This window comes from Eretmochelys imbricata, chromosome 1 (genome assembly GCF_965152235.1).
Source record: "Eretmochelys imbricata isolate rEreImb1 chromosome 1, rEreImb1.hap1, whole genome shotgun sequence".
In the NCBI taxonomy this organism is placed as follows: Eukaryota; Metazoa; Chordata; order Testudines; family Cheloniidae; genus Eretmochelys; species Eretmochelys imbricata.
Genome location: NC_135572.1, coordinates 33,000,036 through 33,023,720, shown reverse-complemented (window position 1 = coordinate 33,023,720; position 23,685 = coordinate 33,000,036). Strand labels below are relative to the sequence as shown.

The window sequence follows — 23,685 nt, the reverse complement described above, 5'->3', positions numbered from 1 at the left end:
TTTGTGAAGCTTCATAGAATAGAATCATAGAATATCAGGGTTGGAAGGGACCCCAGAAGGTCATCTAGTCCAACCCCCTGCTCGAAGCAGGACCAATTCCCAGTTAAATCATCCCAGCCAGGTTTTTGTCAAGCCTGACCTTAAAAACCTCTAAGGAAGGAGATTCTACCACCTCCCTAGGTAACGCATTCCAGTATTTCACCACCCTCTTAGTGAAAAAGTTTTTCCTAATATCCAATCTAAACCTCCCCCACTGCAACTTGAGACCATTACTCCTCGTTCTGTCATCTGCTACAATTGAGAACAGTCTAGAGCCATCCTCTTTGGAACCCCCTTTCAGGTAGTTGAAAGCAGCTATCAAATCCCCCCTCATTCTTCTCTTCTGCAGACTAAACAATCCCAGCTCCCTCAGCCTCTCCTCATAAGTCATGTGTTCTAGACCCCTAATCATTTTTGTTGCCCTTCGCTGGACTCTCTCCAATTTATCCACATCCTTCTTGTAGTGTGGGGCCCAAACCTGGACACAGTACTCCAGATGAGGCCTCACCAATGTCGAATAGAGGGGAAAAATCACGTCCCTCGATCTGCTGGCTATGCCCCTACTTATACATCCCAAAATGTCATTGGCCTTCTTGGCAACAAGGGCACACTGCTGACTCATATCCAGCTTCTCATCCACTGTCACCCCTAGGTCCTTTTCCGCAGAACTGCTGCCTAGCCATTCGGTCCCTAGTCTGTAGCGGTGCATTGGATTCTCCCGTCCTAAGTGCAGGACTCTGCACTTATCCTTATTGAACCTCATCAGATTTCTTTTGGCCCAATCCTCCAATTTGTCTAGGTCCTTCTATATCCTATCCCTCCCCTCCAGCGTATCTACCACTCCTCCCAGTTTAGTATCATCCGCAAATTTGCTGAGAGTGCAATCTACACCAACCTCCAGATCATTTATGAAGAGATTGAACAAAACCGGCCCCAGGACCGACCCCTGGGGCACTCCACTTGACAGCGGCTGCCAACTAGACATGGAGCCATTGATCACTACCCGTTGAGCCCGACAATCTAGCCAGCTTTCTACCCACCTTACAGTGCAACTTCAACTTCCACACACACTGTCTTGTTAAGCCTTTTGCCTGTAAGACTGAAACGACTTCTACTATCAAATCTCTGTTCCCAATATAGGTATTTAGAAACAGATCAGGTTACCCTGTTGTATTAAGTTAGATGGAAAGTATGGGCCCAAAGAGCCAACATGCTAACATTACCCTGCAACTGTCCAACATTAAAAAACAGCTTTAAACAAAGTTTGGGAGTTGGTTTACAGAGATGTCAGCCAGCTTAGTATCATGGCAAACACATCATTAAAAATCTTTTTAACCTTTTATTAAAGATACATTGAAAAATAACAATCAAAGCATTTGAAACGTAAAGTATTAAAACAGGGCTTTCATTTTAACAACATCCATTGTTCACTTTAGCTGTAGAGAAACTTCAGGAACGGGGGGTGGGGGGGGGGAAAGAACCTTGTTTGACAGTCTATTAGCTAGTATTAAAGATGGTAATAACTGAGCTTTTGGGGAATGGAGAATCAGCTAGCTGAGATGGACTGGAGCTGTTGTTGAAGTCCAATCCCTTTCCCTAGAAGGCAAAGCAAAGAAAAACAACACACACAGAGAAGGGGAAAGAAAAGAACAGCAAAGATTAAAAAATGCAGCTTTTGTCTCTGGGGTAGACTCTCAATTACAGCCTCACTGTTGGAAAAACACAGGCACAGCACATAGCCTTATTAGCCATGCCAACACTTGGCAAATATGTACCAGTACTAGAACATTTAGGGCATTGGGTACAGCTGCCTCTCTAGTCACAGGCTTACAGCATTGTTGTAAAATATGCAGTCTTGGCCAGCTAAGCCAGACTCTTATTAGACAGAAGCAAAAAGGAGACAGATAGGAAAGAGAAGAAATAAGGTAGGGAAGGAAAAGGAAAAATGGGGGCTGGGAGGGAGGAGATGAAGTCTCACATCTCAGGTGGTGGTCAGTATTTAGCAGGGGCTGGCAGTGTCATCATCTGGTCCCTCTTTCTCGCCCAGTCTGGTCAGAACATCTCTCAGGATTAGGACAAAGATGATCCAGGGTCCCAGGAGCCAGGGGAAGCCATGATGGTAAAGCTTGCTCATTCCCTTCTCTCATCTTTCATGTAGCCAGCATTTGCATCCCCTCCTTTCAGTCAGCCAGCATGATGGTATCCTGCTTTCCTCCAAAGTGTGTGTCTCTCTTCTTTTTTTTTTTTTTTTTAGAAGGACCCCAAAAGGAAGTAATAGAGAGAATAGTTCATCTCATCATTTTGTCCGCCAGTTAGGCCTAATTTCCAAACCACCAATTTTGGTTCACCAATTTCCAATCTCACACCGTTCTTATTTACCAGGCCTGATCTTAACTCAGTCCTTGAATTGTATTTGTAGACCTTTTGTTTGGACTAATTCAGTCCCTGTCTCTTTTGTGCATTTTTCCCCCCACAAACATTTGTCATTATAGGTTATTGAACCCTATATAATTTATGAACTTTTGCTCACTTTTCCAGTTAAACTGACAATTAGGGTAAATTTGTAGGCCCAAATATTTCACTACCACCCCTTACCTTCTCTTTAATAAAAGACTGAGCTCATTGAGTCAATCACAGTAAAGCATATTTTCCAACCCTTTAATCATTTTTGTGGTTCTCCATTTCCTCTGAACCATCTCCAATTTTTCAACTTTCTTCTTGAATCGTAGCCACCAGAAGTGAACATAGTATTCCAGTGGCAATTGCACCGTGCCAAATGCAGAAGTAACAAAACTAGGCTTGGCAGAATTTGTTTTTTTTTTTTTTCTATGTAATTTCCGCAAATAATATCAATGTTTATTTTTGAACATTTTTTTCTATTTTATCTATTTAAGTTTTCACCGTTGTGTAAAATTATAGGGATCAGACAATGATTATTGCAATTACAGTAGATGTTAAGATTAAAAAGTTGAAAGCTTTATATAACCATTAAAACACAAATGGTCAACATCACATGTCAAAATATATATATATATATATTATATCTTTAAATCAAACAGAATATTTTTTCATGACTTTCTGCGGTGAAATCGATCCTTACGGATATTTACCAATACAAATTGAATCCATTCACTCCTAAATATAACTCCCCTGCGGTCACAATATTCATGTATCACTTTTACTCCTTACAGCCACAGTGCTGTGCTGAGAGTTCATGTTCAGCTGACTATCCACCATGACTCCCCAAGCCTTTTTTAGTAACTGCTTCCCAGTCAGCTTATTTCCCTATGGTGTAAATACCAGTCTGATCCTGGTAGAAAGGGCTGCTCCTTAGCTGCATGGGGTATAAATACCCGTCCCACTCTTCCAGTCAGCAAGAAGGGCACTGCAGTAATGTTGACCTGGCCAACTGCATCTTGCTCTTCCTGTCCATTCCTGTAATTCTCCGCCTTCTCCTCACTCCTGCAAAGAAGCCCTTCAAGGGGCCCTTCCCCTTTTCTTCCTTCTAGCCAGACAAAGGCACATTCACATAAAGGTTGCAGTGGGCAGAGTTTCTGTTTCTGGATTTGTGCCGACACTGAAGCTATTGGACGAGGACTGCAAATTTAAAGTACACAAATTTTATTAATAATAATATTTTGGATCATCCTTAAAGTTTCTTTATTTAAGAATTGCCCAAGACACTAGGCCATCAACACACACCAAAGACTAAAAACTAATGACAGAACTGTGGAGTATGAGCAGTGTCAAAACATGCTGCTGGCCATCAAAGGAAAAGAAATTTGAGATGTTGCATTATGTCAAGTTGCCTATTGTCATTCAGTATAATCCAAGTAATAGTTAATTTGTGATATTAGTGCCATATTATAAAAACACACCCACTCAGTAATACCTAGACAGAGTTTCATGAGCCAAAAAATCTGCTCTTTAGACATTCCTGCTAGCTATGGAAATAACTGCATTCGTTTTGGGTCTCTTAGAAAGCATAGAAAATGAGATGCAAAAAAGATAGCGATTTGCAGCTCTCATTCTACTGAATTGTATTACTATTAAGTACATGTAGCTTATCAAAAAATAAAGTACTCCTGAGGATTTTTCTTCCCTATTTTGTTGTTTAATCCTGACTGACATAGCAAGAAGTCCTGTTTTGCTCTTTCTATAGCAGATGGAGGGCAGCATTTCTGGAGCAGATCTTACCCTTATTTCAGATCTGTTCTGGGCTTAGTAACAAACATTGCAGCCATCAGCACACTACTGAGGGATCTTTCATAGACAAGAGACAAATCTATTATAGTTCAGACTTAACCCTGTGAGATGGCATGCATCCTCAATTCTCAATAGTTGAGGACAGTCAGCACCTTAAAGGATTAGGCATTGTATCTGAATAATATGTCCTACCAGACAGGCTTCTTAGAAGCAGCAAGTTGTCCTTCAGGACATACGGAGCATACTCTAATTTTCCTTAGAGAGCACTACTTTTCCCACATCTCTATGATAAACATGCATAATTTTAATACAAACTAAAATATGCAAATGAACTTGTATGGGTTATATTTGAGAGGATAAACAGGACAATATTTTATGTATTTGGACATATAGTTCACACACACACGTTTTTAGATATACTCATTGTGTACATTGCAGATTCAAAAATACAAAAACAGTTTCACTTTGTTTTCCAGTTCTATGACTTCTGTTTCTCCCCAAAGATAAGGGATTTTACATTTCCTCCAGTTAAGCTTTATCATTGCAGGAGCCTTAGTTATTTCCCAGAGGGCAGGTTCCAAATCCTTCTCTACTTAAAACCTATCTAGTGACTTCACTTGATGAACTCTGAAGTCTAACTAAAGTTTTTCCTCAAGCACTGGTGCAGATATTCTTTTCATATTTTTAATACTAGAGCTGCCCTATCACCTTGAATATTTTAATGGGGCAGACAGACAACTAGGGATTTTTTAAAATTAACTTTTAACTTTAACTGTGTTTTTACAGCAATCATTTCCAGAACAGCAAGTGACCAGCAGGCTTGCTAGCAATTTATGAGCCAATTTGAGGAAAGATACTCTTCATTCTCCAATATCAGAGCTTTAAACCAACAGTTTCCAGACACTTGGTGCCAAATCAGTAAACAGTGGAGTGCCTCCCTCCTTGTATCTGCAGAAAGAAAGGTTGCTGGCCCAATATGGGTGGGAAAGGAGGGGAAGAAAGGGGAGAAAAGCAAATACAAAGAAGGAGATAAATTGCAGTGCAAGTTTTCTGAATTGTTTTATCTCAGCCATTCAGAGACTACCTTCTAAGGACTTGATTATCTGGGGATTTCAAACACCAGTGTAGCTGCATCAATGCAAACCCCCAGCACAGAGAGGTAAGACTGTTGTAAGCAGCAATTTATCAGAGCACAACTCATCGCTGCTTGAAGTCAATTAGCCACAATTGTATGAATTACAGTTTACCTAGTCCACATGAGGGGTTTATACTAAGAGGCTGACAGATGATGGCCATAACAGCAATTGGGGCAAATCGCCAGCATAGACAAGACCTAGAACTTAGACATTCATCGTCATTAGTGTGCTTCACCAACTGAGAACCAAACAAAGAATTTGCTTCACTTAAACAGGAGTTTTACTTACCAAACAGCCCTAATCCATGTAATTCTTCTTTTACGAAACAGTGGCTGCTCCTTAATTACATGCTCTTTTCTGTGAAAAAAGCACAAGCCATTTTCTATGGCACTCCAGAAGAATCCAAAATCTCCCCACCAAACAGGTAAGTAAGGGCACCAGATTGGGGAACCTCGGTATCCAATCATTTTATTCCCTATTAAGCATCAATCTCATACTGTCTATTATGGAATCAAAGCATTACATTTTAAAGCACCTGATTAATTAGAATCCCCTTCTCCCCGCCCCCCACCCCTGAAAGAAAATTCCTTAGTTCTTCAACTTAATCTTAATATAGCCAACCTGACTGGAGCCTGTTAAAACAGCCAAAATTTGTCCTCTCCAGTCAAAAAGGGGATGAAAAACTGGCAGAGAGGAAAGAGGGAAGGCAGTTAGAAAGGGAGAAAGCATTGTTCCTCACTTGTCCCTGCAAAAGCAGATCAGCACCTGAGGAGGGGCAAGTCGTCCACAGACAGGGATGCTACATACTACCTGGAAGACAGTAGAAAACCTGAAAAGTTAAGGGTCTCAGTTTGTGTTAACCTTGGCACATCCTCTTTCTCCACCTACAGAGGATAGCTCCATTACAGCATTACCAACAGGGGATGCAACAGAGCCAGAGAAGCAAGACGACAGCATATAGACACAGGGCCCCTACATAGTAGCCTTGGGTCTCAAGCGGACAGCCTCCACGAGCCACAGCTTTGAGGTGGGAAAGGAAGAGAGGCCACATCCACAACAATGTGATGGAAGTTCTACAATGTGAACCTGGGAGTTTCTTCCCCCTTACATGGGTTTGTCTTTGTCAATCTGGACCATAGAAAATAAACTATACACTCATTAGCTTTAACAGAAACTCTTCAGCTAATGGGTGCCTAGAATCAATTAGCATTGCAGGCTATTCACATTATTACACAAACATACCTTTAAAAGAGCACAATTTAAGAGTCCCTACAGCAGCACAGGAGGCTCCAAAACCTATGGCCAGCTCTCCAGACCCTAACTGGTTTAAAAATAGCAAAGTAAAAAGTATTTCAAATATACCTAAGGCCTTCGACCACTTTAAACATTAAAATACACCACCCAGTTAGGGGAATAATAAGTGGGCTGGAGGATTGAATTTCCTACTTAACAAATTGAACTTGCAGGGCATCGGTCTTTAAGTGCTCACCTCCCAACTTGAATCTACAATACATTCTTACCCCCACCCACCCCCAAGCCAAGCAAAGGCACTATTCCAGGACCAAAATTCAACTTTTAAACTTTACTTTTTGACAATCATGTTCAAGAGAAGTTTAAAGAAAAACCTACTCAAACTGTAGGTCATCCTCCTCACTCACCCACATGTTTCTATAACTCATTTAATGACTGGAGGGGCTTTGCTCAAATATTACCAAAACTACTATTTCTTTTACCTTTTTACAGTGTGAATATTTGTAATAAAAATATGAAGTGAACACTGTACACTTTGTATTGTGTTGTAACTGAAATCAATATATTTGTAAATGCAGAAAATCCAAAATATTTATAATACATTTAAATTGGTATTCTATTATTGTAACAGTACTATTAAAACTGTGGTTAATTGCAACTTTTGTTTAATCTTGCGATTGTGATTAACTTTTTTAAATCATTTGACAGCCCTACTTTTGACACTGTCTCATATGACCTTCTCATAAACAAACTAGGGAAATACAACCTAGATGGAGCTACTATGAAGTGGGTGCATAACTACTCTCTGGGAACGGTTTTTCAACCAGGTATCAGTAGTTCATGGTAAAGCTGGAAAGGTATATCAAGTGGGGTCCCACAGGGATCAGTTATGGATCTGGTTCTGTTCAATATCTTCATCAGTGATTTAGATAACGGCATAGAGAATACACTTATAAAGTCTGCAGATGATACCATGCTGGGAGGGTTTGCAAGTACTTTGGAGAACAGGATTAAAACTCGAAATGGTTTGACGTAAAGAGGACGAAATTCAGTAAGGACAAATGCAAAGTTCTCCACTGAGGAAGGAACAATCAGTTGCAGTCATACAAAATGAGAAATAACTGCCTAGGAAAGAGTGCTGCTGAAAGGGATCTGGGGATTACAGTGGATCACAACCTAAATATGAGTCAACATTGTAACGCTGTTGCAAAAAAAGCAAACATCCTTCTCGGATGAATTAACAGGAAGGTTGTAAGCAAGAAACAAAAAGTAATTCTTCTGCTCTACTTCACACTGATCAGGCCTCAACCGGAGTATTGTGTCCAGTTCTTGGTGCCACAATTCAGGAAAGATGTGGACAAATTGGAGAAAGTCCAGAGAAGAGCAACAAAAATGATTAAAGGTCTAGAAAAGATGACCTATGAGGAAAGACTGAAAAAATTGGGTTTGTTTACTCTGGAGAAGAGAAGACTGAGGGGGGACATGATAACATAAAAGGTTGTTACAGGGAGAAGAGAGAAAAATTGTTCTTCTTAACCTCTGAGGATAGGACAAGAAGCAGTGGACTTAAATTGCAGCAAGGGCGGTTTAGGTTGGACATTACGAAAAAACTTCCTGTCGGGGTAGTTAAGCACCAGAATAAATTGCCTAAGGAGGCTGTAGAATCTCCATCATTGGAGATTTTTAAGAGCAGGTTAGACAAACACCTGTCGTGGTGGTCTAGACAATACTTAGTCCTGCCTTGAGTGCAGGGGACTGGACTAGAAGTCCCTTCCAGTCCTACAATTCTATGAAATTCAGTGACCACAGAGTCACATTTTTCATTGTAATAAAGATGATACTTATAAAATAGCCAGTTTCTTATTAATAGAATGCATTTATCCTATTCATATCAAATGAAGCACATAGCAGGAAAAGAAATAGGATCATTAAGAATCAGATTAAACTGACCTTTGAAGAAGTAATTTTAAATATTAAATGGTTGAAGTTCCTGATTAAAGAAACCATATTCACATTTGGTTGCATCCGACGAAGTGGGTATTCACCCATGAAAGCTTGAGCCCCAATACGTCTGTTAGTCTATAAGGTGCCACGGGACTCTTTGCCGCTATCTAGACTAACACGGCTACCCCTCTGATACATATTCACATTTGTTTTTTTCAAGTTACAATAAACTGTTTTGCTTCTTCGACTACATAGATTCTTACACCGCACTTAGCACCTTGGCATTTGAGCTCTAAAGTTACTCCTTTGGTACTACACCTAAAATCATGCAACTGCAGGACTGCAGACTCTTAAAAGAATGGCAATTTCAGAGTTTAAGCATAAGGAAACCCATCATAGCGTAAGTGCAATCTGTAATGCAGTTCTCTCATCTTTAGCAGACTTGAAGCCTGCAGTGACCCCAGGGCCCAGCACACAATGCTTCATCTTGATCCAGTCAGATGACATGCTGCTCAAGTTGAATCATTGCCTGCTGGAACTGGTGTTCTCCATGCAGTGGTGGATTAGCCACTGGGCCAACAGAGCCTGTGCCCAGGGGCCCCAGCCAACTGGGGGGGAATGAGAGGGGGGTGGAAAAAAATCCATTGCCCAACCACCGGATGGGCAGGAAGGTGGTGGAAGCCCCCGACCCTGCTCCCGGCACAGGGCAGCAGGGGAAGCCCCATGGGGCGTGGGTGAAACATCAGCTGGGGGAGGCTAGCCCCCAGCTGGGCCTACTCCCCTTCCCCCGCCCAAGGACCCGCAGTGTAGAGCGGGCAAGTGGCGCACAGACCCCAGGCCCCCAAACGTAAGGCGGGCAGGTGGCGCATGGCCCCCCCAAGCACAGGGTGGGGAGCCCCAGTGCCTCCACCCCCGCCCCACAGCACTGGGCAGCACAGCCCCAGCGCTGGATGGTCCCAGACACCCCAACTCCCAGCTGCCTAGTTCCAGTCCCAGCACGTTTTTCGAAGAGGAGCAGCCTGCCTGGGCTGGGGCCAAGGGGAAAGGGCAAGCAGGACTTCGGGGAGGAATGTGAGCGGGGCCACACCAGGCTGTTCGGGGAGGCACAGCCTTCCCCAGCCTATGTGATGCGCCGCCCACGGGAAGCCCCCTACAACTCCATCCCTGGCAGAAGCCATGGGGAGACAGGGGAAGCCCCCAGCGCCCAACTCCACTCTCCAGGAGAAGCCCCAGAGCCCCGACACTGGTCTCCCGCAGAAGCGCGGGTGGTGGTGGGGAAAGCCCCAGCATCCGGACACGCGCTGTGGCCCCGGGACAGTCTTGCTAACTACCGCAGCCTCTGGGCTGTGGGAGCTCTCACTCCCGGCTGCAGCCTGGGGCCATGGCGTTGGGACAGAGATTCTCCAGTCTTGAAGTCGCAGTGGGCGGAGGGGGGCACAGAAAGGAACAAACAGGTTGTGGGACCGCAGTGCAGGGGCATAATCGGGGATTGTGATGGAGGCCACCTGGAACTGGGGTACTGCAAAGCCCCCCGACCCACCAGCCTGGATTCTCTCTTACACTGTATTGCCAAGCCCTCCAGGCTTCAGCCTGCACCAGCATACATACAGGTAGAGGCATACCTAGATGCAGTACATGCAGGCAGGCTCTTTAACCAGAGAAAGCTTCAGCTACGGCACCTCCCAGTTCCTAAGACATGCACCCCCTCAGGAGTATAAACCCAAAATGATACTGTCTTGCATTGCACAGGGAACTGTAGAGTGTAAGCTCATAAAATTCGCCCCCTCCCTCAATGTGGAGAGGAATATGCAACAGCTTTCTCCCCCGAGTTATGATTCCCACACAACGGTTTTAGATAAAGCAAAAACAAATTTATTAAATATAAAAGATAGCAAACAGCTCAAAGCAGATTACCTAGCAAATAAACAAAAACACAAACTAAGCTTAATATTCTAAATAAATTGGATATGAATAGCAGATTCTCACACAAAGAGATGATATAAGCAGGCTGCAGATTCTTAAGGGACAAGCTGCACTTACTTACAGCTTGGAATCCCCAGATGTTCCATTCACAGGCTAAAAATCCTTTTAGCCTGGGTCCAGCACTTCCCCCAGTTCAGTCTTTGTTCCTCAGGTGTTTCCAGGAGTCTTCTTGGTGCGGAGTCACTGAAGAATCACGATGACGTCACTCCCCTGCCTTATATAGCTTTTGCATATGGCGGAAACCCTTTGTTTCAAAGCTTGGTTCCCAGGCCAGTCAGTGGAAAAATACTGACATCCCAAGATGAAGTCCTGCACCAGGTGACCCATCCCGATATGCAGAAAGAATAGCAAATATAGCAGGCGACCAGCTTGGCTTAACAGAGAAATCTTTGGTGAGCTTAAACACAAAATGGAAGCTTACAAGAAGTGGAAACTTGGACAGATGACTAGGGAGAAGTATAAAAATATTGCTCGAGCATGTAGGGGTGTAATCAGGAAGGCCAAAGCACAACTGGAGTTGCAGTTAGCAAGGGATGTGAAGGGTAAAAAGAAAGGTTTCTACAAGTATGTTAGCAACAAGAAGGTGGTCAGGGAAAGTGTGGGACCCTTACTGAATGGGGGAAGCAACCTATTGACTGATGATGTGGAAAAAGCTGAAGTACTCAGTGCTTTGTTTGCCTCGGTCTTCACAGACAAGGTCAGCTCCCAGACTGCTGCACTGGGCAGCACAGTATGGGGAAGAGGTGAGCAGCCCCCAGTGGTGAAAGAACAAGTTAAGGTCTATTTAGAAAAGCTGGATATACACACATCCATGGGGCTGGACGCAATGCATCTGACGATGCTAAAGGAATTGGCTAATGTGATTGCAGAGCCACTGGCCATTATCTTTGAAAACTCGTAGAGATCAGGGGAGGTCCCAGATGATTGGAAAAAGGCAAACATAGTGCTCATCTTTAAAAAAAGGAAGAAGGAGAATCCAGGGAACTACAGACTTGTCAGCACATCCCTCGGCCTGCGCAGCTTCCCGCAGCCCCCATTGGCCTGGAATGGCAACCTGCAGCTGGTGGGAGCTACGATTGCCAAACCTGCGGACATTGCAGGTAAACAAACCGTCCCAGCCCGCCAGCGGCTTTCCCTGATGGGCTGCGTGCCAAAGGTTGCAGATCCCTGCTTTAGATAGTTTAATAAAAAATAAAATATTTTATGCACTTTTAATTAAATTTTCAACGATACAGAGCAAAGCCCAAGTAAAAAATTAATCATCATCTAGTAAATAAAAAGCATATCATTCACCATATTTTAACACAATAAAAGGTGTAAAAAAATAAGAATCTGAACAAATATAAATTAAGCTGTATAACTGCTTAAATAGTGTCTCCTCCTCAATAGCACCAAACAAAAAACCACCAGATTTAGTGTAAAGGCTGTATTTAGTTGCAAATCAGCATGTTTTAATGGTACCAAGCAATGGGTATCAACTTTTCTTTGGAAAAAAATAACTAAAAAGTGTAAATGCAAAACCAGATTAAAAATCAATTATTTAAATCAAGGTTTTCTGCTTGCTGATTTAAAACATAATTAAAATCAGTTATTTAAATCACTGTGATTTAAATCAATCCAGCACAGAAACTGAGTGTGTTGCCATATGTTCTGGACCCTGCTTTTTCATAGCTATACTAGCAGACAGCAAGTCATAATTTTGCATTATAAATAAATTAATGAAATAAGACTCCCTAAGGAAAGCTGTGTATACACTTCCATATATATTATTTTCAAATCTCCTCTCAAACAGAAATCATATGTGACTCTTTCAACAACAAAACTAAAATGAGTCGCAGCAAAGATCTGGTGTATCACCACTGTAATAACTCTACCACAGAATATTAGGTGCAAGTCGACGAAATATTTGCTTAAAAAGAACTAAAATTGTAAAAATAAAAGACTGACTGCTACCAAAAGCCAGTAAGTGTAATTTACTGACGTCATTTACTGCTGCTATAGTTGGAATCTAGAAGACATATTTAAACATTTCCTGGCACAGTATACATATCATTATACATGGGAAAACTGTAGAAAAATATAAATCTTTTACAAAAAAAGTTTCCCAGGGGAATATAGTGACCACATTGTCAATTCCAATTTTGTAATATTTTTGCTTAACTTTTGTTCAGCCTGGAAATCCCAATGAGCTTTTCACACGCAAAGCTGGGTTCGTCACCGGGGTTAATTATTAGTTTGTACAACAAGGAAATAGCTAGCTGTTTGGCATGGACTGTACAAGGGTTTCGAGGCAGAGACTTTGTGGGTGTAAGCTATATAAAATTCCAGTCAAACAAAAAAACAATATGCATCTGAAGGAGCTGGCATTTCCATTTATGGGCCAGTTTCTTTTTAAGGCGAAGTCAGGAAGATTACAGTACTGATGGCTTTTTCAAGGCTGATTGTTTATTAAGACTACTAATTCTTCTAATAGGAAGACAGGACAGTTTCACAGACCGTGAAATCTGGTTTTTTGTGTGCTTTTATCCTACACTACACAGATTTCACAGGGTAGACCAGCATTTCTCAAATTGGGGGTCCTGACCCAAAAGGGATTGGGGAGGTCATAACGTTATTTTAGGTGGGGTCGCAGTATTGCCACCCTTACTTCTGAGCTGCTGCCTTCAGAGCTGGGCAGACGGAGAGTAGCGGCTGCTTACCGAGGGCCCAGCTGGGCAGGCAGCAGCACAGAAGTAAGGGTGCCAATACCATACCAGGCCATCCTTATTTCTACGCTGCTGCTGGTGGCAGCTCCGCCTTCAAGGCTGGGCTCCCGGCCAGCAGCCGCCGCTCTCCAGCTGCCCAGCTCTGAAGGCGGATCTGATGCCACTGAGCAGAAGTTAGAGTAGCCGTACCGCAACCCACGCCGCTACAGTCACCTTGCAACCCTCCCCCTCACAACTCCTTTTTGGGTCAGCATCCCTACAATTACAACACTGTGAAGTTTCAGATTTAAATAGCTGAAAACATGAAATTTACAATTTTTAAAATCCTATGACCATGAAATTGAGCAAAATGGACTGTGACTTTGGTAGGGCCCTATTTATACTGTACTACAGGAACAAATTCAGACATTGTTTAAGCAGGTGAAACTTCATTCAAGTCAGCTGGAAATCTACACACACTCAAAACAAGTCGAATGTAGCCCTAACACTCTGTCTGCATGAACTTGCAGCTAGGTTAATCAAGGCATGAGACAGGTGGAGCGGCCACTAGAGAAAGGTGTGGGAACGGAAGAGTTTACCGCGCAAGAAGCCATTCAATTACTTGTGCTGTACGTGTATTAGTTGTGTGTATTTTTAATTCAATTTTTATCAACTTGCCATAACAGTAGGCCAGTAACAGACATTAACATTAAACAACTTAATCTTATATTGCACCTTCCATGCAATTTATCTCTTGAAATGCTTTACTGTATTAAGAATTGAGTAGACAGTATATTGACCAACTTACTGAAAAGAGCTGTGTAGAGAAATATTGTGTGTGAGTTCCTTATTTATTTCACCATACAATCAATAATTAAGGAAAGAAATTAAGAAGTATGCTGCGAACAAAGAGAAGCTTTTCATATGGTCTCCCACAGTATTCTTGCCAGCAAGTAAAAAAAAAAGTATGGATTGGATGAATGGACTACAAGGTGGATAGAAAGCTGGCTAGATCGTCAGGCTCAATGGGTAGTGATCAACGGCTCGATGTCTAGTTGGCAGCCGGTATCAAGCAGAGTGCCCCAGGAGTCGGTCCTGGGGCCAGTTTTGTTCAACATCTTCATTAATGATCTGGACGATTGGATGGATTGCACCCTCAACAAATTCGCAGATGACACTAAGCTTGGGGGAGAGGTAGATATGCTGGAGGGTAGGGATAGGGTACAGAGTAACCTAGAAAAATTGGAGGATTGGGCTAAAAATAAATCTGACGAGGTTCAAAAAAGACAAATGCAGAGTCCTGCACTTAGGATGGAAGAATCCCATGCACTGCTACAGGCTGGAGACCAACAGGCTAAGCGGCAGTTCTGCATAAAAAGACCTGGGAATTACCATGGACGAGAAGCTGGATATGAGTCAACGGCGTGCCCTTGTTGCCAAGAAGGCTAACAGCATATTGGGATGCATTAGTAGGAGCACTGCCAGCAGATCGAGGGAAGTGATTATTCCCCTCTATTCATCACTGGTGTTGCATCCAGTTTGGTGCCTCCCCGCTACAGAAAGGATGTGGACAAATTGGAGAGAGTCTAGCGGAGGACAACGAAAATGATTAGGGGGCTGGGGCACATGACTTACGAGGAGAAGCTGAGGGAACTGGGCTTATTCAGTCTGCAGAAGAGACGAGTGAGAGGGGATTTGATAGCAGCCCTCAACTACCTGAAGGGGGGTTCCAAAGAGGATGGCGCTAGGCTGTTCTCAGTGGTGGAAGATGACAGAACAAGGCGCAATGGTCTCAAGTTGCAGTGGGGGAGGTCTAGGTTGGATATTAGGAAAAGCTATTTCACTAGAAGGATGATGAAGTTACCTAGGGTGGTGGTAGAATCTCAAGAAAGAGATCTTGGAGTCTTTGTGGATTGTTCTCTGAAAACATCCACTCAATGTGCAGCGGCTGTCCAAAAAGCAAACAGAATGTTGGGAATCATTAAGAAAGGGATAGATAATAAAACAGAAAATATCATATTGCAGCTATATAAATCCATGGTACACCCACATCTTGAATACTGCATGCAGATGTGGTTGCCCTATCTCAAAAAAGATATACTGGAATTGGAAAAGGTTCAGAAAAGGGCAACAAAAACTATTAGGGGTATGGAACGACTTCTGTATGAGGAGAGATTAATAAGACTGGGACTTCTCAGCTTCGAAAAGAGATGACTAAGGTGGGGATATGATAGAGGTTTATAAAATCATGACTGGTGTGGAGAAAGTCAATAAGGAAGTGTTATTTCCTCCTTCTCATAACACAAGAACTAGGAGCCACCAAATGAAATTAATAGGCAGCAGGTTTAAAACAAAAAAAAAATTAAGTATTTTTTCACACAATGAACAATTAACCTGTGGAACTCCTTGCCAGAGGATGTTGTGAAGGCCAAGACTAACAGGGTTCAAAAAAGCACTAGGATGTTGTGAAGGCCAAGACTAACAGGGTTCAAAAAAGCACTAGATAAATTCATGGAGGATAGGTCCATCAATGACTATTAGCCAGGATGGGCAGGGATGGTGTCCCTAGCCTCTGTTTGCCAGAAGCTGGGAATGGGCGACAGGGGATGGATCACTTGATGATAGGTTCTCCATTCTTAGAGGCTTTTAAGGCTCTGCTTGACAAAGCTCTAGCTGGGATGATTTAGTTGCTGTTGGTCCTGCTTTGAGCAGGGGGTTGGACTAGATGACCTCCTGAGGTCTCTTCCAACCCTAATGTTCTATGGAGGGGGAAAACAAGACATAATTAATGAGAAAGAAAGATTTAAGACCCAGTTCAGTGGTCCACCTTTATTTAGAAAAACACTTAACTTAAGGAAAGCACTTAAAGGTTAAGCATGATTTTAAAGGCTTTGCTGAACTGTTGCCTCGGGAACATATCAGATTAAATAGTTTATGAACTTGTATCTGGCTATGGTATTTATCAACAAGTTCAGTTGGACCAGAAACAGAGTGGTTTTTCCACACTAAAATTACAAGATAAATGAATGTTACTTCAATTCACAAGTTAGAGGAAAGTCAAGGGTAAAGTAACCCTCTATCAAAGAACACAGAACAGTGCATGAGCCTACTTTATCTTTATTGTCAATATACCAAAGTTAAATGTTTGGAAAGGTACCTTTCCAGGGAGTCTATTCTCTTGACAATAGAAATGGTCATTATGTGCATATAGATAAAGTGAACCCTTAAAAAGGGAACAAAATGAGCTGCATCACTAGGTTATGATAACGCTATGATAATGACAAAGTGAAGTATCCCATTATACTGAAGCCACAAATACAGACTGTAAGACAGGCTGAAATCAGCTTGAGGGCTAAAAAAATGCAATGTTCTAGTATGCAAGCCACCACCAAACTGAGCTGAGCTCACCAGAAACTATAGGCTACTTGAGGATAGCCTCAAAAAGCCTAGCTTACCTGTAGGCAATATGGAATATGGCAAGTGAGCTGGGGAAATTGCTAATGATCTGACATCAATCCAGGTAATACCACTCTAGCAGATTGTCTAGAATGACCTCACGGAACTCAGCCGGCATGTCATATACTATAGTATTAGGGACCTATGCATTACTTTGAAAATCAGCACTTTTAGGAATGACAGAGAACACAGCAGTGTTGGTGGTCGTAATAAGAAATATATGAACTTGAGTCAGCTTCAGAATACTCCATGATTAGACAAAACATCCATTAAATCAGGGGTGGGCAAACTTTTTGGCCCGAAGGCCACATCTGGGTATGGAAATTGTATGGCGGGCCATGAATGCTCACAAAATTGGAGGTTGGGATGGAGGATGGGGTGCAGGCTCTGTGGTGGGTCCAGAAATGAGGAGTTCAGTGTGCGAGAGGGGGCTCCGAGCTGGGGCAGGAGGTAGGGGTGTGGGGGCGGAGGGCTCTGTCTAGGGGTGTGGGCTCTGGGGTGGGGCTGGGGATTAGGGTTTGGGAAGCAGGAGGGTGCTCCAGGCTGGGACCAAGGAGTTTGGAGGGCAGGAAGGGGATCAGAGAAGGGGGCAGGGGTTCAGGCTCCGGGTGGTGCTTACCTCATGCACCTCCCAGAAACAGCAGCATGTCCCCCTTCCAGCTCCTATGCAAAGGCGCCGCCAGGCAGCTCTGCCGCTGCCCCGTCTGCAGGCACCGCCCCTGCATCTCCCATTGGCCGTGGTTCCTGACCAACGGAAGTTGTGGGGGCGGTGCTAGGGGCAGGGGCAGCGTGCCGACCCCTTGGCTGCCCCTATATGTAGGAGTCGGAGTGGGGACATGCCAGTGTTTCCGGGAGCCATGCAGAGCAACGGTACACACTGAGCAGGGCAAGCCCCCGACCCCACTCTCCGACTGGAGCACCGGAGTGGGGGCCAGATTAAAATGTCTGAAGGGCTGGATGCAGCCCCAGGCCATAGTTTGCCCACCCCTGCATTAAATACTAAACTCATTCATCCCACCTTTACCAACATACAGGGCATGCTGCCAGAGAGTTTTAAAATTATGTTTTTACAATTTATCCTGACAAGTTTTCATTACACGCCACTTTAACCATGGGAAAGGACTTATCAACTTTTATTTCCATCTGAAAATTGTATATCTACTCTAGCGTTACAAGTAACACCTAGGATTTAGATAACTGTAAAGTTAGAAAAAGAAATATTTCTCTCCATCTTTTCAATTTAAGTAGAGCCAGTTTCACTGTTTCTCCTACATATTTATTATGGAAGGACCTACTCCAAAACCCTTTGAAGTCTATGGAAAGATTCTCATAGACTTCAGTCGGCCGTGCATCAGGTGCTCAGTTTTTCCCTTCCCAGAAAGGACCCCCTTAAACAACAGCAAGACAACATGAAGACCCATATGCAATCAAATTCCTTTTAAAAGTTTTAAACAAAACGCAAAAGAGGTACATCAACACTCACTGAAACTCCTGAAATCCAAAGTTTCTGAGTTTCATAAAGCTCTACTTGTAAGCAATTTCTGAGAGGGCATCTATATATCAGAGAATATTAATACTAGTTCATCAAAGAAACGTGGGACAGAGTAAATGAAAACAGTAGTTTTCCAAGATTGCATAACAGACTGTTAAGGCTTGAAGACTGAAACGCAAGAGTCCGTCATTACATTAATTATTTACTCAGGTGTTTGATTAGATTTTTCAACTCAAACAAAACAGCCTTGCTATAACACTGCATTGATTTTAAAAGCTAAAACAGAATAGGTAAAGCATATACACAAGCCAAAAGACCTCTAACAAATATTGCTTCTCCATGAGAACTTTAGTTCTTGTAAACTGCTGTTACTTGCCAGAGAAGTGATGGTGTTTTTGCAGTCCTCCTTTATACCAAAATCCACCCGTGGGTACGAAAACAAATTTTTCATTTTTCCCCATAGTCAGTGATAAACACAGACACTTCCAAAGTCATCTTGTTATAAAGTACCCTGGCATTACTCTCCTGGAGTCAAATCTCTGTATCTGGCCGCTAACAGAAAGCTGTTTGAACAGAGCTGGGAGGAGAGTGGTAGTTCTTTCTAGAAAATAAAAGATCTCAGCTTTGGAGGACTCAGCAGTACTACAGCAACGAGCACTTCAGAATAGCGTATGTACAATAAAATGAGTGATGTCAAACGAAGGAAATTCTTCCGTAAGGCTCTTAAGCTAAATAAGACTTGTAGAACAAATCATTTTAATCATCATAGAACTGGGTTTTTTTGCCCAGAGAATGGGAAAGTGGTTGAGATTAAGGTATCAATCCTGCAAGCACTGAACTCAATGGGATTACTCACATGTCTGAAGTTTAACACATACACCTCTATCCCGATATAACGCGACCCGATATAACACGAATTCAGATATAACACGGTAAAGCAGCACACCGGGAGGGGGGGCAGGGCTGTGAACTCCGGTGAATCAAAGCAAGTTCAAAATATAATGCGGTTTTATCTATAACGCGGTAAGATTTTTTGGCTCCCGAGCACAGCGTTATATCGGGGTGGAGGTGTATAAGTGTTTGCAAGATTGGGACCTAAATTAGTGCATCCAAATAACACTACCCACACACACTCACCTCCACCTCTACCTTCTTTAGGTTACCAGTTAAGAAGAAATTTCTTGCTCATATTTTATTTAGTTCAATTCCAGATGTGAACACAAATTAATCTGGCTCAGAAAAGCACTAAGCACCCACTGATAAGAAAAGTTGTACAGGCTCAGGGCCAGTTTGGTTTTGCCAGCTATCTATATAAAGAAAAGGAGTACTTGTGGCACCTTAGAGACTAACCAATTTATTTGAGCATAAGCTTTCGTGAGCTACAGCTCACTTCATCGGATGCATACCGTGGAAATGCATCCGACGTATGCATCCGATGAAGTGAGCTGTAGCTCACGAAAGCTCATGCTCAAATAAATTGATTAGTCTCTAAGGTGCCACAAGTACTCCTTTTCTTTTTGCGAATACAGACTAACACGGCTGTTACTCTGAAACCTTTCATCTATATAGTTGTGTCAAACCCATATAGAGAGAAAAGAAAAAAAACCTTACATGCTTGCAAGAAGAAACACAACTTTTTCTCTCTCTTAGTTTACGAGTATTTGAAGTTTATGACTGGTGATTTCTTTGAAATCTCCTGTTCTAAACACAGACCAAATCTAAAATCAAACTAACTAAACAAGCTTTAGCTAATCCGTAGCATCAAAGTTCCTGGCTATATTGTAAATCCATGGTATGCCCACATCTTGCATACTGCATGCAGATGTGGTCACCCCATCTCAAAAGAGATATATTGGAACTGAAAAAGGTTCAGAAAAGGACAACAAAAATTATTAGGGGCATGGAACAGCTTTCATGTAAGGAGCGATTAATAAGATTGGCAAAAAGAAAAGGAGGACTTATGGCACCTTAGAGACTAGCAAATTAGCTAGTCTCTAAGATGCCACAAATCCTCCTTTTCTTTTTGCGGATACAGACTAACACGGCTGCTACTCTGAAACCTGTAATAAGATTGGGGCTTTTCGGCTTGGAAAAGAGACGGCTAAGGGGGGATATGATAGAGGTTTATAATACCGTGATTGGTGTGAAGAAAGTCAATAAGGAAGTGTTATTTCCTCCTTCTCATAACACAAGAACTAGGGGCACCAAATGAAATTAATAGGCAGCAGGTTTAAAACAAACAAAAGGAAGTATTTTTTCACAGAGCGAACAATCAACCTGTGGAACTCCTTGCCAGAGGATGTTGTGAAGGCCAAGACTAACAGGGTTCAAAAAAGAACTAGATAAATTCATGGAGGATAGGTCCATCAAAGGCTATTAGCCAGAAGCTGGGAATGGGCGACAGGGGATGGATCACTTGATGATTACGTGCTCTGTTCATTCTCTCTGGGGCACCTGGATTTGGCCACTGTTGGAAGATAGGATACTGGACTAGATGGACCTTTGGTCTGACCCAGTATGGCTATTCTTATGTTCTTATATATACCTGCACATTTTCTACATAAACAAAGATCTGAGAGTCTGAAAATTTAATTCAGTATGTACTTGCATAAAACTAAGTGCTTAGACCCAAGCTAATCCCGAGAGTAGATGTGTGCAAATGTATTTAGGTTTATATGTACATATCACCAAAGCCTCCGATTGTTTATTTATATAAATACAAATACCTTACCTATATTATACCTATAATGAGAAGTGGAAATTGTCAATAACACTGTTGCCCACCTATAATATTTGCAAGTTCAAATCCTGTTCTGAGCAACAAGGCAAATGTCAGAGCACAAGAAACAGTGAGATTTACTAGTACAGATGTGTAGGAAGCTTGTTGTAACATCTGCTCACAGCTTGCCAGGCTCAGTGATACTGCAAACGCTCACTTTTATAAGTATTAAATAATCATTCTGAGAAAAATGTATGTGAAGATGTAGCACATTATGGTGGAGATTTGCTTTTTCCTTTGGTTGTTAAATGTTGCATGAGAAACTGTATGTCATCAACTCCTCTGGTCAAGCAATAGCTCTGACCAAATATATCTGATCAACAGGCAAAAGGGATCATCCAGTCTGACTAAATGATGAGAAGTGGATGACAATGGCTAGAGGGGGAACAAGGTGCAAAATGGAAGCAGTAACACCAGAAATAACCTTTAATGTTTGCTCTACATTCTTCAGACTCAACTCAAACAAGAAACCCATTTCCCAGAACACATTAAGAGCCCCCTTCACCATTCAATGAAAGTACCCGGAACTTCAAGGAAAGTGAAACATTAAGCTATTTAGTTTACTCCTTCCGTCACTATCTTCTTAAGCATAGATACTTTGAAGTCAAAAAGCTATACAGCTTATATTTAAAAAACAAACATCCATTAAAAATATACAAGAAAACCAGAAAAGTTACAAATACTCTCTCACACTCAAAGTCATTAGAAATTCAATTTGTTGCTTTGGCCATTTAACATATAATTTTTCCATCACTGTTTAGAACCACCACTTCAGGATACCAGTTCGCTACTGACGAATGCAATTACTGAGAAAGTGTGATAGGTGTGAGTTTATAATGACATTCTCTATCTGAATTTTGATCCCCACAAATCCATGTGGGACTTATTCCCCTCACTTGCTGGGAAGATTTCCCTCATGGCAGCCTTACCATGTATGTTTTAACTGCTGCACACATGTGAAAATACATACTACATGGGCACACAGATGCAGCTTTGATTATCAAGGAATCATATTGTTATCTAAAGTGTCACTGTGTTCTTAAAGCACTTGAATTTATCAGGAATGAGTTGGGTCTTAGACCAGGCACAATTACCACCCGCTCCTAAAACACACACAGCTGAACGCTGGGGTCTCTTCAGAAACACACCAGGTATGCAAAAAGACAAGAAAAAAAGACATGCAAGTCAAGACTGAAGGTCTCACCCCCACGCTTTGATCCATCTCCCTGAAGGAGGTGGGGGACAAAAACTTTAGCAAACTTTGTGTTTTGGCTGCCAGCAGGGGAGCCCTTTCCCTACATCCATTCAAACAAAAGAAGCCTCTTTCTCCCACACCCTCCTCTCCCTAAATCCCCCCGCCTCAGATATGCCCTGTCCCGCTTCCAACCCCCTACTCACTCCTGAAGGCCCCGATGAGCAGGCTGCCGTCCTTGATCAGCTCCTTGATGAACTTGTTGGTCCTCTCCAGCTCAATCTCGTGACACTGCAGCCGCTCTCTGAAATCCGGGCTGTCCAAGTAGGAATCGCTGAACTCCAGAGTGGGCAGCCCCATGGCAGCAGCAGCACCAGCCCCGCTGCCAAGGGGGGCCAGGCGAGGCTGAGCAGAGAGCAGCAGCGGGGGTTTGGGGGGAGTAGAGGGGAACTTGCAGGAGAGCGCGTCCCCCCTCCCCTCCCAGGGGAAGTCTGCTTCTCTCACGAGCCGGCCCCCTTGAGTCTGGCCCGGCCCCGCAGCAAAGCAGGCGGCGGGTACAGCAGCGCTCCTGAGTTGCTGTCAGCTGCTCACATTCTTCCTCCAGGGCATTACGGGCTCCCCGGGGCTCGCGCGGCTGCCGCTTAGACGTTTCCGGCAGCTCTCGGCTCTGTCTCCTCCTTGAATCTGAGCCGCCCCTGGCCTGGCCGGGGGAAGCCGCCTCCCCGCCCAGCATGCACACACGCCGGGGAGGAGGGACGGGGGCTGCACCGCCCGGGCAGTCAGTCCCCGCCCCGTCGCGGCGAGGGCGCCCTGCGTCTCTCCCCGCCTGTGTGCCCGGCCCAGCAGGGAGAGGGAGCCCGGTGCCCGGAGTCCCCTGGACGCGGGCGCTGCTGCGCGGAGCGGGGCCCCTCACCCAGCGCTTCCAGAGCCCTCTGGCCATGCCGGAGCAGGGAGAGCAGTGGGGCGCGGTGGGGGCAGGGCGGCATGTGGGGGTGGAGGAGGCAAACGTTGCGCCTAACTTGACTCCCATCCACACACGAAAGTCTGTAGTTCGAGTTAAAGGGTGCTTTAAGCTCCAGACAGCAGGCCCAGTGGGGAAGGGGGCCGGTTTCCAGGACAGAGGCTCCTCAAGCCTATCCACCACCCCAGACAAAACTTCAGTTTGCTGCCCTCTTCCTACCCCTTTAGAAGTTTGCAACAGGCACCCTCTGCCCCCCCCTCCTTATCCTCCACCCCCAGGACTGGGGCCCTCCCACCCCCAGCCACTCTTCCCCTGGAGCCACTCAGCTCAAACACACCCCAGCCTTCACACACTACAATGCTGTTCACTCCCCCAGCTCAGCCCCCACACACCATCTGGCCCCCAGGATGCCACATCCCTGAACCAGCCCCTAGCAACCCCCACCTGGCTCCCACTCTGCCCCTATGTCTTTCTGGATGAGCCCCTTCCTGTCAGGTCCATAGCACAGGGCAAGTCCAGGGCAGGGCCCATAGTGCCAGGCATGGAGTCAGAGATGTGGGCT

General features: G+C 43.7%; 1 protein-coding gene across 1 annotated transcript in view; it reads right to left on the bottom strand.

Annotated features, from left to right (window-relative positions):
* Positions 1–22,624, bottom strand: part of ARHGAP42 (Rho GTPase activating protein 42) — a 294,764-nt gene extending 272,140 nt beyond the window's left edge. The window contains exon 1 of the mRNA XM_077805596.1: positions 22,369–22,624. Within this exon, the coding sequence (XP_077661722.1) occupies positions 22,369–22,522 (154 nt within the window). The 5' untranslated portion in view covers positions 22,523–22,624. The remainder of the gene's footprint in view (positions 1–22,368) is intronic.
* Positions 22,625–23,685: the final 1,061 nt, after the last annotated feature.